This window comes from Bufo bufo, chromosome 7 (assembly GCF_905171765.1).
Source record: "Bufo bufo chromosome 7, aBufBuf1.1, whole genome shotgun sequence".
Classification (NCBI taxonomy): Eukaryota; Metazoa; Chordata; class Amphibia; order Anura; family Bufonidae; genus Bufo; species Bufo bufo.
Window position 1 is genome coordinate 101124966 of NC_053395.1, and position 13404 is coordinate 101138369.

Sequence of the window (13404 nt, forward strand, 5' to 3'; positions counted from 1 at the left end):
CCCTTTAACTGTCACTTTCACTTTCACCGCCCCTTTAACTGTGACTTTCACTGTGACCGCCCCTTTAACTGTGACTTTCACTGTGACCGCCCATTTAACTCTGACTTTCACTGTGACCGCCCATTTAACTATGACTTTCACTGTGACTGCCCCATTAACCACCTCAGCCCCCCTAGCTTAAACCTCCTTAATGACCAGACCACTTTTTACAATTCTGCACTACACTATTTTCACGGTTTATTGCTCGGTCATACAACTTACCACCCAAATGAATTTTACATCCTTTTCTTCTCACTAATAGAGCTTTCATTTGGTGATATTTCATTGCTGCTGACATTTTAACTTTTTTTGATATTAATCAAAAATGACAGAAACTTTTGCAAACAAATTACATTTTTCACTTTCTGTTGTAAAATTTTTCAAATAAAACTACATTTCTATATAAATTTTTCTCTAAATTTATTGTTCTACATGTCTTTGATAAAAAAAAAATGCAATAAGTGTATATTTATTGGTTTGGGTAAAAGTTATAGCATTTACAAACTATGGTGCAAAAAAATTAATTTACGCACTTTGACTTTCTGAGCACCTGTCATGTTTCCTGAGGTTCTACAATTCCCAGACAGTAGAAACACCCCACAAATGACCCCATTTCGGAAAGTAGACACCCTAAGGTATTCATTGATGGGCATAGTGAGTTCATGGAAGTTTTTATTTTTTGTCACAAGTTAGCGGAAATGGAATTTTTTTTTTTTTTCCTAACAAAGTCTCTTATTCCACTAACTTGTGACAAAAAAATAAAATTTTACATGAACTCACCATACCCCTCACGAAATACCTTGGGGTGTCTTCTTTCTAAAATGGGGTCACTTGTGGGGTATTTATACTGCCCTTGCATTTTAGGTGCCCTAAAGCCTGAGAAGTAGTTTGGAATCCAAATGCGTACAAATGCCCTGTGAAATCCTAAAAGTACTCATTGGAATTTGGGCCCCTTTGAGAACCTAGGCTGCAAAAAAGTGTCACACATGTGGTATCACCGTATTCAGAAGAAGTAGGGCAATGTGTTTTGGGGTGTATTTTTACATATATCCATACTGTGTGTGAAAAATATCTCTGTAAATGACAACTTTTTACATTTTTTTTATGCAAAGTTGTCAATTTACAGAGATATTTCTCTCACCCAGCATGGGTATATGTAAAAATACACCCCAAACCACTTTGCCCTACTTCTCCTGAGTACGGTGATACCACATGTGTGACACTTCTTTTCAGCCTAGGTGCGCAAAGGGGCCCAAATTCCAATGAGTACCTTTTAGGAGTGCAGTTTTTAGGCATTTGGATTCCAGACTTCTTCTCACGCTTTAGGGCCCTTAAAATGCCAGGGCAGTATAAATACCCCACATGTGACCCCATTTTGGAAAGAAGACACCCCAAGGTATTCCGTGAGGGGCATGGAGAGTTTATAGAAGTTTTTTTTTTTTGGCACAAGTTAGCGGAATTTTTTATTTTATTTTTTTTCTCACAAAGTCTCCCTTTCCGCTAACTTGTGACAAAAAGTTCAATCTTTCATGGACTCAATATGCCCCTCAGCGAATACCTTGGGGTGTCTTCTTTCCAAAATGGGGTCATTTGTGGGGTGTTTGTACTGCCCGGGCATTTGAGGGTCTCCGCAATCATTACATGTATGGCCAGCATTAGGAGTTTCTGCTATTCTCTATTATTGAGCATACGGGTAATGATTATTTTTTTTTTTTCCGTTCAGCCTCTGGGCTGAACGAAAAAATGAACGGCACAGATTTCTTCATTCGCATCGATCAATGTGGATAAAAAAATCTCTGCCAAAAAATGTGCAAAAAAAAAATAAAGAGGGGAAAGGCGTCTGACAGGACATAGGAGCTCCGCCCAACATCCAAACCCACTCAGCCCGTATGCCCTGGCAAACCCGATTTCTCCATTCACATCAATCGATGTGGATGAATAAATCATTGCCGGAATTTTTTTTTATTTTATTTTTTTATATGCAAAGTGTTTGCCAAAGCATATGAACACCGCCCCTCAGCTCATAAGCCTCGGCAAACGTATCTTTTTTACTGCAGAGGAGAAATCTCGTCTTGCAGCGCCGCATACACCGACTTTTGTGTAATCTGACAGCAGCGCAATGCTTCTGTCAGAATGCACATCAGGCAGCAACGCAATGAATTTATTAACATTAACTTTATATAACATTTGAAACAGAACATTAACTTTTATTATTTTTATTGAACTTTTGCAACTTTTTTGCTTACCTGTGATTTTTTAAATATTTTTTTTTACCTTTAGAGGACAAACCTCTTCTTCCCCCATGGGACAATGTGCAAAGCAGAAATCGCCCAGAGATGTGGCGAAGTACATTATGCACTTTGTCCCAGGTGAAAGGAGAGGTTTCCTAAAACCCCTGTGTGCCTGTCCTGTGTCACGCAATCCCTATGCTAAGTGTACCTGTGTGTGGTACTTCCGGAAACACTCCCCTAAGCATAGGGCAGGGTGGTCAGGGCAGTCAGGACAGAAATAGCAGGTGTCACGCCTTATTCCACTCCTGCTACAGACACAACATCTTTTTCGGGGTGACGCTTGGTTTGAGGTACCAGCAATGACATTGGGGAAATGTCGCTCGTGTAGACGGCTCACTACACTGGTGGTTGGGGCCACGGAACCTCCTGGATACAGGAGGTTCTCGATGATCTCTTCCTGAAACTTGAGGAAGGATCCTGTTCTCCCAGCCTTACTGTAGAGAACAAAACTATTGTACATAGCCAATTGAATTAGGTATACAGACACCTTCTTATACCAGTGTTTGGTCCTGCGGGAGAGTAAATAAGGAGCCAACATCTGGTCATTGAAGTCCACCCCTCCCATGAGCAAATTATAGTCGTGGACCGAGAGGGGCTTTTCAATGACACTGGTTGCCCGTTCAATTTGGATTGTCGTGTCTGCGTGAATGGAGGAGAGCATGTAAACGTCACGCTCGTCTCTCCATTTCACCGCGAGCAGTTCTTGGTTACACAAGGCAGCCCTCTCCCCCCTTGCAAGACGGGTGGTAACGAGCCGTTGGGGGAAGCCCCGGCGACTAGGTCGCGCGGTGCCACAGCAGCCAATCTGTTCTAGGAACAAATGCCTGAAGAGGGGCACACTTGTGTAGAAATTGTCCACATAAAGGTTGGTACCCCTTGCCAAATAAGGGTGACACCAAGTCCCAGACTGTCTTCCCACTGCTCCCCAGGTAGTCAGGGCAACCGACCTGCTCCAGGGTCTGATCTTTACCCTCATAGACACAACATTTGTGCATATAGCCTGTGGCCCTTTCACAGAGCTTATACAATATGACCCCATACCGGGCGCGCTTGCTTGGGATGTATTGTTTGAAGCCAAGGCGCCCAGTAAAATGTATCAGGGACTCGTCTATGCAGATGTTTTGCTCGGGGGTATACAAATCTGCAAATTTGGTGTTAAAGGGGTCTATGAGGGGCCGGATTTTGTGGAGCCGGTGAAAAGCTGGGTGGCCTCTGGGATGAGAGGTGCTGTTATCACTAAAGTGCAGGAAATGCAGGATGGTCTCAAATCGTGTCCTGAACATGGCAGCAGAGAACATGGGCATGTGATGAATTGGATTCGTGGACCAATATGACCGCAATTCATGCTTTTTTTTGTCAGGCCCATGTTGAGGAGAAGGCCCAGAAAAGTCTTAAGTTCGGAAACTTGGACGGGTTTCCACCGGAAAGACTGGGCATAAAAGCTTCCCGGGTTGGCGGCTATAAATTGAGTGGCATACCGGTTTGCTTCTGCCACGACTAAGTCAAAGAGCTCCGCAGTGAAGAACAGCTCAAAAATCCCCAGTGCTGATCTGATCTGAGCTGTCTCAACCCGAACTCCAGACTGGGCGGTGAAAGGGGGAACTACTGGTGCGGCTGAAGATGGGGGCTGCCAATCAGGGTTTGCCAGCACCTCAGGGACTCTAGGGACTCTACGGGCCTGTCTGTGCGGTGGCTGCGACGGGGGAACTACTGCACGTGCCACCGTACCAGCTTCAATTGCCCATCTGGTGCTCGCCACTTCACCATGTTCTACGGCAGTGCTGGTACTAGGTCTAGGATGGGCTGCGCTGCTGGTGTATGCCTCACCACGTAATCCGACAGCGCCAGCCCCACTCTGCTGCCCTTGAAGCGGATTCTGCGCAACCTGTGGTCTAGCAACACGGGGCCGGGTACGCCTGGTGGTATCAGGGACCTCAACCTCATCGTCCGAACTGCCACTGCTTTCTACAGGTTTGTATTCTGACCCGATGGATTCGTCAGCTGAGGGTTCCCATTCCTCATCCGACTGGGTCAGCAGCCTGTAGGCCTCTTCAGAAGAATACCCCATCCTTGCCATTTGGTCAACTAAATTTAGGGGGTATTCCCTGAGACTACCCAAGAAAAAAAAAGCAAGCCTGTCTTACAAATGGGAGGCTAGCGAAGTACAGGAAGCCGCTGCGATTGCTAAAAAATATCAAAACAGATTTTTTTTTTTATCGCCGCAGCGCTTGTGTAGTAATTGTGCAGTGATAAAAAATAAATAAAAATGTTGTCACTGCGACGGGGCGGGCGTGGGTGAACGCATGTGTGGGCGACCGATCAGGCCTGATCGGGCAAACACTGCGTTTTGGGTGGAGAGCGAGCTAAGGTGACACTAATACTATTATAGATCTGACTGTGATCAGTTCTGATCACTTACAGATACTATAAAGTACCAATGCTGATTAGCGATACGCTAATCAGCGAATCAGTGACTGCGGTGCGGTGGGCTGGGGTAAGCTAACTACCTACCAAAGGGGCCTAAACTAACCTAAACCTAACAGTCAATACTGGTTGGGGAAAAAAAGTGACAGTTTATACTGATTACTTTTTTCCCTTTCACTAGTAATTGACAGGGGTGATCAAGGGGTTAATTAGGGTGATGGGGGGGGGGGGGTGATCTGGTGCTAAATATGTAGTGCTTGGTGTACTCACTGTGTTCTGTGCTCTCTGCTGGGACCAACCGACGAAAAGGACCCAGCAGAGAGCACAGAAGCCATTTAACACATTATATTTATAAATATAATGTGTTATATGGCTGGTGGTTCGTTATTTTAAAAGTCACCAGCCTGCCAGCGCTGATCATTGGCTTGCAGGCTGGTGACTAACTCCTTGTGCGCCTTTTCCAGACCCGCACTGCGCATATACGCGTCTCGCGAGATGACGCGTATATGCGTCCAGGTGGAATAATTCGGCCGCCTGCAGGACACATCCCTGCGTTAGGCGTTCGGGAGGTGGTTATCTGTGACTTTCACTGTGACCGCCCCTTTAACTGTCACTTTCACTTTCACCGCCCCCTTAACTGTGGCTTTCACTTTGACCGCCCCCTTAACTGTGAGTTTCACAGTGACCGCCCCTTTAACTGTGACTTTCACTTTGACCGCCCCTTTTACTGTGACTTTCACTGTGACCACCCCTTTAACTGTGACCGCCCCTTTAACTGTCACTTTCACTGTGACCGTCCATTTAATTGTGGCTTTCACAGTGACCGCCCCTTTAACTGTGAACACCCCTTTAACTGTCACTTTCACTTTGACCGCCCCTTTAACTGTGACTTTCACTGTGACCGCCCCTTTTACTGTGACTTTCACTGTGACCGCCCCTTTAACACCTTAAGGACTTGGCCATTTTTTGCAAATCTGACCAGTGTCACTTTATGTGGTGATAACTTTAAAACACTTTTACTTATCCAGGCTATTTTGAGAGAGTTTTTTCGTCACATATTGTACTTCATAACACTGGTAAAATGGAGTAAAAAAAAAAAAATCATTTTTATTTATAAAAAAAATACCAAATTTACCAAAAATCTGTAAAAAATTGCAAATTTCCAAGTTTTAATTTCTTAACTTCTATAATACATAGTAATACCTCCAAAAATAGTTATTACTTTACATTCCCCATATGTCTACTTCATGTATGGATCATTTTGGGAATGATATTAAATTTTTTTGGGATGTTACAAGGCTTAGAAGTTTAGAAGCAAATCTTGAAATTTTTCAGAAATAAAAAAAAAAAACTATTTTTAGGGACCAGTTCAGGTCTGAAGTCACTTTGCGAGGATTACATAATAGAAACCACCCAAAAATGACCCCATTCTATAAACTACACCCCTCAAGGTATTAAAAACTGATTTTACAAACTTTGTTAACCCTTTAGGTGCTCCACAAGAATTAATGGGAAATAGAGATCCAATTTCAAAATTTAACTTTTTGGCAGATTTTCCATTTTAATGTGGTTTTTTTTTCAGTTATAAAGGAAGGGTTAACAGCCAAACAAAACTCAATATTTATGGCCCTGATTCTGTAGTTTACAGAAACACCCCATATGTGGTCGTAAACAGCTCTTACGGGCACACGGCAGGGCGCAGAAGGAAAGGAATGCCATACGGTTTTTGGAAGGCAAATTTTGCTGGACTGTTTTTTTTGACACCATGTTCCCCTTAGAGTAGAAACTCCAAAAAAGTGGCCCCATTTTAGAAACTAGGGTGGCAGTATTGTTGGTACTAGTTTAGGGTACATATGATTTTTGGTTGCTCTGTATTACACTTTTTGTGAGGCAAGGTAACAAGAAATAGCTTTTTTGGCACCGTTTAAATTTTTTGTTATTTACAACATTCATCTGACAGGTCATGTGATATTTTTATAGACCAGGTTGTCACGGATGCGGCAATACCTAATATGTATTCTTTTTTTTTTTTTATTTATGTAAGTTTTACACAATGATTTAATTTTTTAAGCAAAAAAAAAATCATGTTTTAGTGTTTCCATAGTCTGAGAGCCATAATTTTTTAAGTTTTTGGGCGATTACCTTAGGTAGGGTATGATTTTTGCCGAATGAGATGACGTTTTGATTGGCACTATTTTGGGGTGCATATGATTTTTTGATCGCTTGCTATTACACTTTTTGTGATATAAGGTGACTAAAAATGGTTTATTTAGCACAGTTTTTATTTTTTATTTTTTACGGTGTTCATCTGAGGGGTTAGGTCATGTGGTATTTTTATAGAGCCGGTCGATACGAACGCGGCGATACCAAATATGTATACTTTTATTTTATTTATGTAAGTTTTACACAATAACAGCCTTTTTCAAACAAAAAAAATGATGTTTTAGTGTCTCCATATTCTGAGCCATAGTTTTTTTTTTTTTTTTTTTTGGGCGATTGTCTCAGGTAGGGGCTCATTTTTTGCGGGATGAGGTGACTGTTAGATTGGTACTATTTTGGTGGGCAAACGCCTTTTTAATCGCTTGTTGTTGTACTTTTTGTGATGTAAGGTGACAAAAAAATTGTTTATTTAGCACAGTTATTATTTTTAATTTTTTTACGGTGTTCATCTGAGAGGTTAGGTCATGTGATATGTTTATAGAGCCGGTTGATACGGACGCGGCGATACCAAATATGTATATTTTTTTCCCCCCCTATAATTTACCAAATTTTTTTATCTTTATTTGGGGGAAAAAAACGTTTTTGTTTATTTTTACTTGAAACGTTTAATTTTTTTTGGGGAAAACTTTATTATTTCAACTTTTTTTTCACTTATTTTTTGTCCCACCTTGGGACTTGAACTTGTGGGGGTATTTTCCTTTACAATGCATTCCAATACATCTGTATTGGGATGCATTGGCTTTATGAGTAATACTGTGTGTATTACTCATGCAGCTTCCGAGGCCTGTGAGATCCAGGGGGCTGGATCTCACAGGCTCTTCACCGGAAGGCAGCGCGATGCCTTCCTTAGACATCGCACTGCCTTCCATGCCATCGGGTCCCCCCCACAGCCACATGGGGACCCGATGGCACCGCCGCCGCCGCCCGCCTGATAAAGTAAAAGCGTGTGCATGAGGCCTTAGTTTGTTAGGCTACTTTCACATTAGAGTTTTCAATTCCGCTATTGAGATCTGAACTGAACGAAACGAAATGCACCAAAATGCATTCTGTTCCGTTTGGTTGGGTCCCCATCGCGGACAGAAGAACGCTGCAAGCAGCATTTTTACACAGGTGCGCGCGTTCACAGGATCGGAAGGTTAGAGAGTGGATCTCCAGCCTGCCAGCGGCGATCATTCGCTGGCAGGCTGGAGATGCGATTTTTTTAACCCCTAACAGGTATATTAGACGCTGTTTTGATAACAGAAGTCTGGGCATTGTAGAACCTTAGGAAACATGACAGGTGCTCAGAAAGTCAGAGCTGCTTCAAAAAGCGGAAATTCACATTTTTGTACCATAGTTTGTAAACGCTATAACTTTTACCCAAATCATTTTTTTTTTTAGCCCAAAGATTTTTTTTTTATCAAAGACATGTAGAACAATATATTTAGAGCAAAATTTATATATGGATGTCGTTTTTTTTGCAAAATTTTACAACTGAAAGTGTAAAATTTCATTTTTTTGCAAAAAAATCGTTAAATTTCGATTAATAACAAAAAAAGTAAAAATGTCAGCAGCAATGAAATACCACCAAATGAAAGCTCTATTAGTGAGAAGAAAAGGAGGTCAAATTAATTTGGGTGGTAAGTTGCATGACCGAGCAATAAACGGTTAAAGTAGTGTAGGTCAGAAGTGTAAAAAGTGGCCTGGTCATTAAGGGTGTTTAAGTTAAGGGGGCTGAGGTGGTTAAAAAGGGTTGTCTGATTAAAAATCACATTTCTCTATTACAATCATGCAACACAATTTTTGCAATTGTTTTTCCATTTTCTCAATTGGAATAATTGTTAAAAAATGCTACTTTGTGTAGAATTTTCTGTTATATTCTTTGTATGCTGCATTCTGGTGTTCTTTTGATTACCTGATTACCTTTTAATTATTCAAAACAATTCTAATTCCAAGTAAAAAATGTATTTTGTGTCATCTGACCTATACAGATGTTGAAGTTCTAAACTTGTGGGATATCATGTCTCTCCATGATATAGTGACACAAAAACCATTAAGAGTCCATTTTAAAGGGATTCTGTCACCAGGTTTCACCCCTGTCAGCTAAACATATGCTGATGTTCAGGGCCTCATCAGGATTCCCAATGTGGGCTTCTAAATGTGATCCGTAGCCTTATTTAGCTAAAAAACAGGTTTTACTAACCTGTCACTCAAAGAAATAAGGTGCCCAAGGGGATGTCAAGGGATGCAAGGTGCCCGCCGCACCCACCGCCGTTCGTGCCCAGCGCCGCCTTTCCAGACTTCTGCACCGCCTCCTAATCCTCTGTGCCGCCTTTCGCTCTCCCTCCCCCCCTCCTCCTGCTGTAAGATATCGCGCGTGCGCACAGGGCTCTGAGAGGCTGGTGCCAGAGTGCAGGTCATACCTGAGCTGAGCGAAGTGCCGGCGCATGCGCACTTCGCTTCAAGAAGCCAAATCGAGAAGTCCGCACGGGCGCATCAGGCAGAGCCCTGTGCGCACGCGCGAGATCTTACAGCAGGAGGAGGGGGGAGGGAGGGAGAGCGAGAGGCGGCACAGAGGATTAGGAGGCGGTGCAGAAGTCTGGAAAGGCGGCGCTGGGCACGAACGGCGGTGGGTGCGGCGGGCACCTTGCATCCCTTGACATCCCCTGACATCCCCTTGGGCACCTTATTTCTTTGAGCGACAGGTTAGTAAAACCTGTTTTTTAGCAAAATAAGGCTACAGATCACATTTAGAAACCCACATTAGGAATCCTGATGAGGCCCTGAACATCAGCATATGTTTAGCTGACAGGGGTGAAACCTGGTGACAGAATCCCTTTAAGTTCTTTGACATTGTTTACATAATATATTAAGAATCAAGATGCGGATTGCTACATCTGCAACAATTTCAACTGAGTTACTGATAGAGAGGTAGATAGATATAAAAACAATTGCATAGTCATTTTAAAATTTAAAAACACAATTTACGGGTCACTATAATTTACTCTTTTGGAAATTATATTATAACTTAGGCTACTTTCACACTTGCGTTCGGAGCGGATCCGTCTGGTGTCTGCACAGACGGATCCGCTCCTATAATGCAAACGCTTGCATCCGTTCAGAACGGATCCGTCTGCATAACAGTTTTTTTCAGATCTGATTTTTCACTTCGTGAAAACTCAGAACCGACAATATATTCTAACACATAGGCGTTCCCATGGTGATGGGGACGCTTCAAGTTAGAATATACTAAAAGAACTGTGTACATGACTGCCCCCTGCTGCCTGGCAGCACCCGATCTCTTACAGGGGGCTGTGATCCGCACAATTAGCCCCTCAGGTGCCGCACCTGAGGGGTTAATTTTGCGTATCATAGCCCCCGGTAAGAGATCAGGTGCTGCCAGGCAGGAGGGGGCAGACCCCCTCCCTCCCCTGTATTTAACTCATTGGTTGCCAGTGTCCCCTGTATGAGTTAAATACAGGGGAGGGAGGGAGGGGGGGGCCGCACTGGCCACCATTGAGTTAAATACAGGGGAGGGAGGGAGGGGGGCCACACTCGCCACCAATGAGTTAAATACAGGGGAGGGAGGGAGTGGGGGCACCGCACTGGCCACCAATGAGTTAAATACAGGGGAGTGAAGGGGGGCCGCACTGGCCACCATTGAGTTAAATACAGGGGAGGGAGGGGGGCCGCTCTGGCCACCAATGAGTTAAATACAGGGGAGGGAGGGGGGCCGCACTGGCCACCAATGAGTTAAATACAGGGGAGGGAGGGGGTCTGCCCCCTCCTGCCTGGCAGCACCTGATCTCTTACAGGGGGCTATGATATGCACAATTAACCCCTTAGGTGCGGCACCTGAGGGGTTAATTGTGCGGATCACAGCCCCCTGTTCTCAGTATATTCTAACTTGAAGCGTCCCCATCACTATGGGAACGCCTCTGTGATAGAATATACTGTCGGATCTGAGTTTCACGATCGAACTCAAATCCGATTGTATATTCTAACATAGAGGAGTTCCCATGGTGATGGGGACGCTTCAAGTTAAAATATACCATCGGATTGGAGAAAACTCCGATCTGATGGTATATTAATAGGGACTCCTGACTTTACTCTGAAAGTCAATGGGGGACGGATTCGTTTGCAATTGCACCACATTGTGTCAACGTCAAACGGATCCGTCCCCATTGACTTGCATTGTAAGTCTGGACGGATCCGTTTGGCTCCGCACGGCCAGGCGGACATGAAAACGCTGCAAGCTGCGTTCGGGTGTCCGCCTGCTGAGCGGAACGCAGGCCAAGCGGAGCCAAACTGATGCATTCTGAGCTGATCCGCATCCACTCAGAATGCATTGGGGCTGTACGGATCCGTTCGGGGCCGCTTGTGAGAGCCTTCAAACGGAACTCACAAGCGGAACCCCGAACGCAAGTGTGAAAGTAGCCTTATTTTTTTTATGTTTGTAAAAAAAATGGTTTAACTTTTTTTTTCATCCACTCTTAATGGGAGTCTTTCACCTAAAATCACCATTATAGAACATCAGAATCTCCATTAAATTCCCCGTATTAGAATGCTTCCTTCCATATTACTGTCCAGCGCCGATTTTCTCAGAAAAACACTTTTATTCAATATGTTAATAAGCTTCTGAAGGTGCCCAGGGGCGGAGTTCATGCGGCCGTTGCCCAGGCCCCTAGGTGCTTTTCATACGAAACCCCTACCCTTTCACCCCTCTGGCCCACCCTAGGTTCTTCTGATTACATCCTCTTCTTAGTGAGAAATCCAGCGCCGTTTAACAGATTTGCAGCGCCTGCGCACTTCGTTCCCCATTATGGGCAGGGGCACAAGATCTAGCTGACCTTGTGCCTATGTTCATAATGGGGAATTAAGTGAGCATGTGTGGCCAATCTGTTGAACGGCACTGGATTTCTCACTAAGAGGAGGACGTAATCAGAAGAACCTAGGGCGGGCCAGAGGAGTGAAAGGGAAGGGGTTTTGTATGAAAAGCGACGAGGGGCCTGGGCAACGGCCGCATGAACGTCACCCCTGGTCTCCTTCAGAAGCTAATTAACATATTGAATAAAAGTGTTTTTGTGAGAAAATCAGCGATGGACAGCAATATGGAAGGTAGCATTCTAATATGGGGAATGTAATGGAGATCCTCATGTTCGTGTTCTATAATGGTGATTTTAGGTGAAAGACTCCCTTTATTTCCTCCATATTACTTATTTTGCTGTGTTTATCAGTCCCAGAAAGAAATGTCTGTTTGTAGCTAGAAATAAAATTGTGGAGAAACAGTGGTTATTGATTCTAATATTACTTTTCTTTCCATTTAAATACAGGCATACAATGAAACATATTTTGCATTTCCTCTTCTTAATAAAAGAAAAACACATAACCAGTTTCACTGTCGAAGCACCTTCTTGGTAAGATGCTCATATTTTTCCCTTGAGTTGTAGGTGTTGCATTACTGTAGAATGACCATCAGTAATTTAAACAAGACTGTAAACTGATGAACAGTAGGACAGATTTACTAATTCTGTCAATGGCATAAACTTATACAGGCTGTCTAGAAATTTAGGATCGGGTGAATAAAAGCAGAAAATTCTTCATTTCTTCCATTAAAAGAGTGTACAAAAATCCCTCCTGTGTATAAAACTGACACTTTTCAACCTTTACAGGTCTTAATCATAGAGCAACAAAAATGAAATGAAAGCATGGCTAGAAATGGATAGCTATTTAAAGGGACTGAATCTATGTGATACAGGTGAAAGAATTAATCACGTTCAGTCCTGCTTATTTAACTTCATAGATGCCAAGGCTAGCCAAACATGATTATGACTAAATGTCAAGAAACAAAAAAAAAAAGTTGCATGATTTAGTGACAACAACAGATTGTATGAAGATAAATATCATTCACAAATATATATAAATAGCAGATAAAGAAAAAAGATAAACAAATACATGGTTGTAAATTAATAATGTAACATAATATCCGAGCGATAATTCATACCATGTGGATGTACAGTATTTAATGAAAAAATCCATTAGGCCTCTATCTCCAGCATATACTTTATGTAACTATCCCCTCTTCTATGGGGTCTTACTTTAATACCTGTAACATTTAGAGGAGCTGTTTTTCCATCATGTTTTTCAATAAAATGTTTAGACACTCTGGAAAAGCTGCGATTTTTATTTCTATTCGTTATGTCGTTCAAGTGTTCTACGAAGCGTATTTAAAGTTTTCTAGTAGTGTTACCTACTAGCAGGATTTTTTATAAATGACACCTTCGGAGTGACAATTCATGTACTGTTTTTTATATTATAGTGTTTATTACCATTGGAGTGTGTTATGTAATCAAGTAGTTTGTGTGTTTTTAATATTAATATCACTAGGTGCAATTTTTTTGGCCAATCGTGAAAGCTTTTCTATATGACACTCTGCAGCCATTCGACAACA

At 42.7% G+C, this 13404-nt stretch overlaps 1 protein-coding gene across 2 annotated transcripts in view; it reads left to right on the forward strand.

The window, feature by feature from the left end:
* The window catches only part of PGAP1 (post-GPI attachment to proteins inositol deacylase 1), a 1296519-nt gene that overhangs the window by 469633 nt on the left and 813482 nt on the right, over positions 1–13404 (forward strand). For both annotated transcript variants that reach the window (XM_040441657.1, XM_040441658.1), the window contains exon 10: positions 12287–12370. In XM_040441657.1, coding sequence (XP_040297591.1) covers positions 12287–12370 — 84 coding nt within the window. The remainder of the gene's footprint in view (positions 1–12286; positions 12371–13404) is intronic.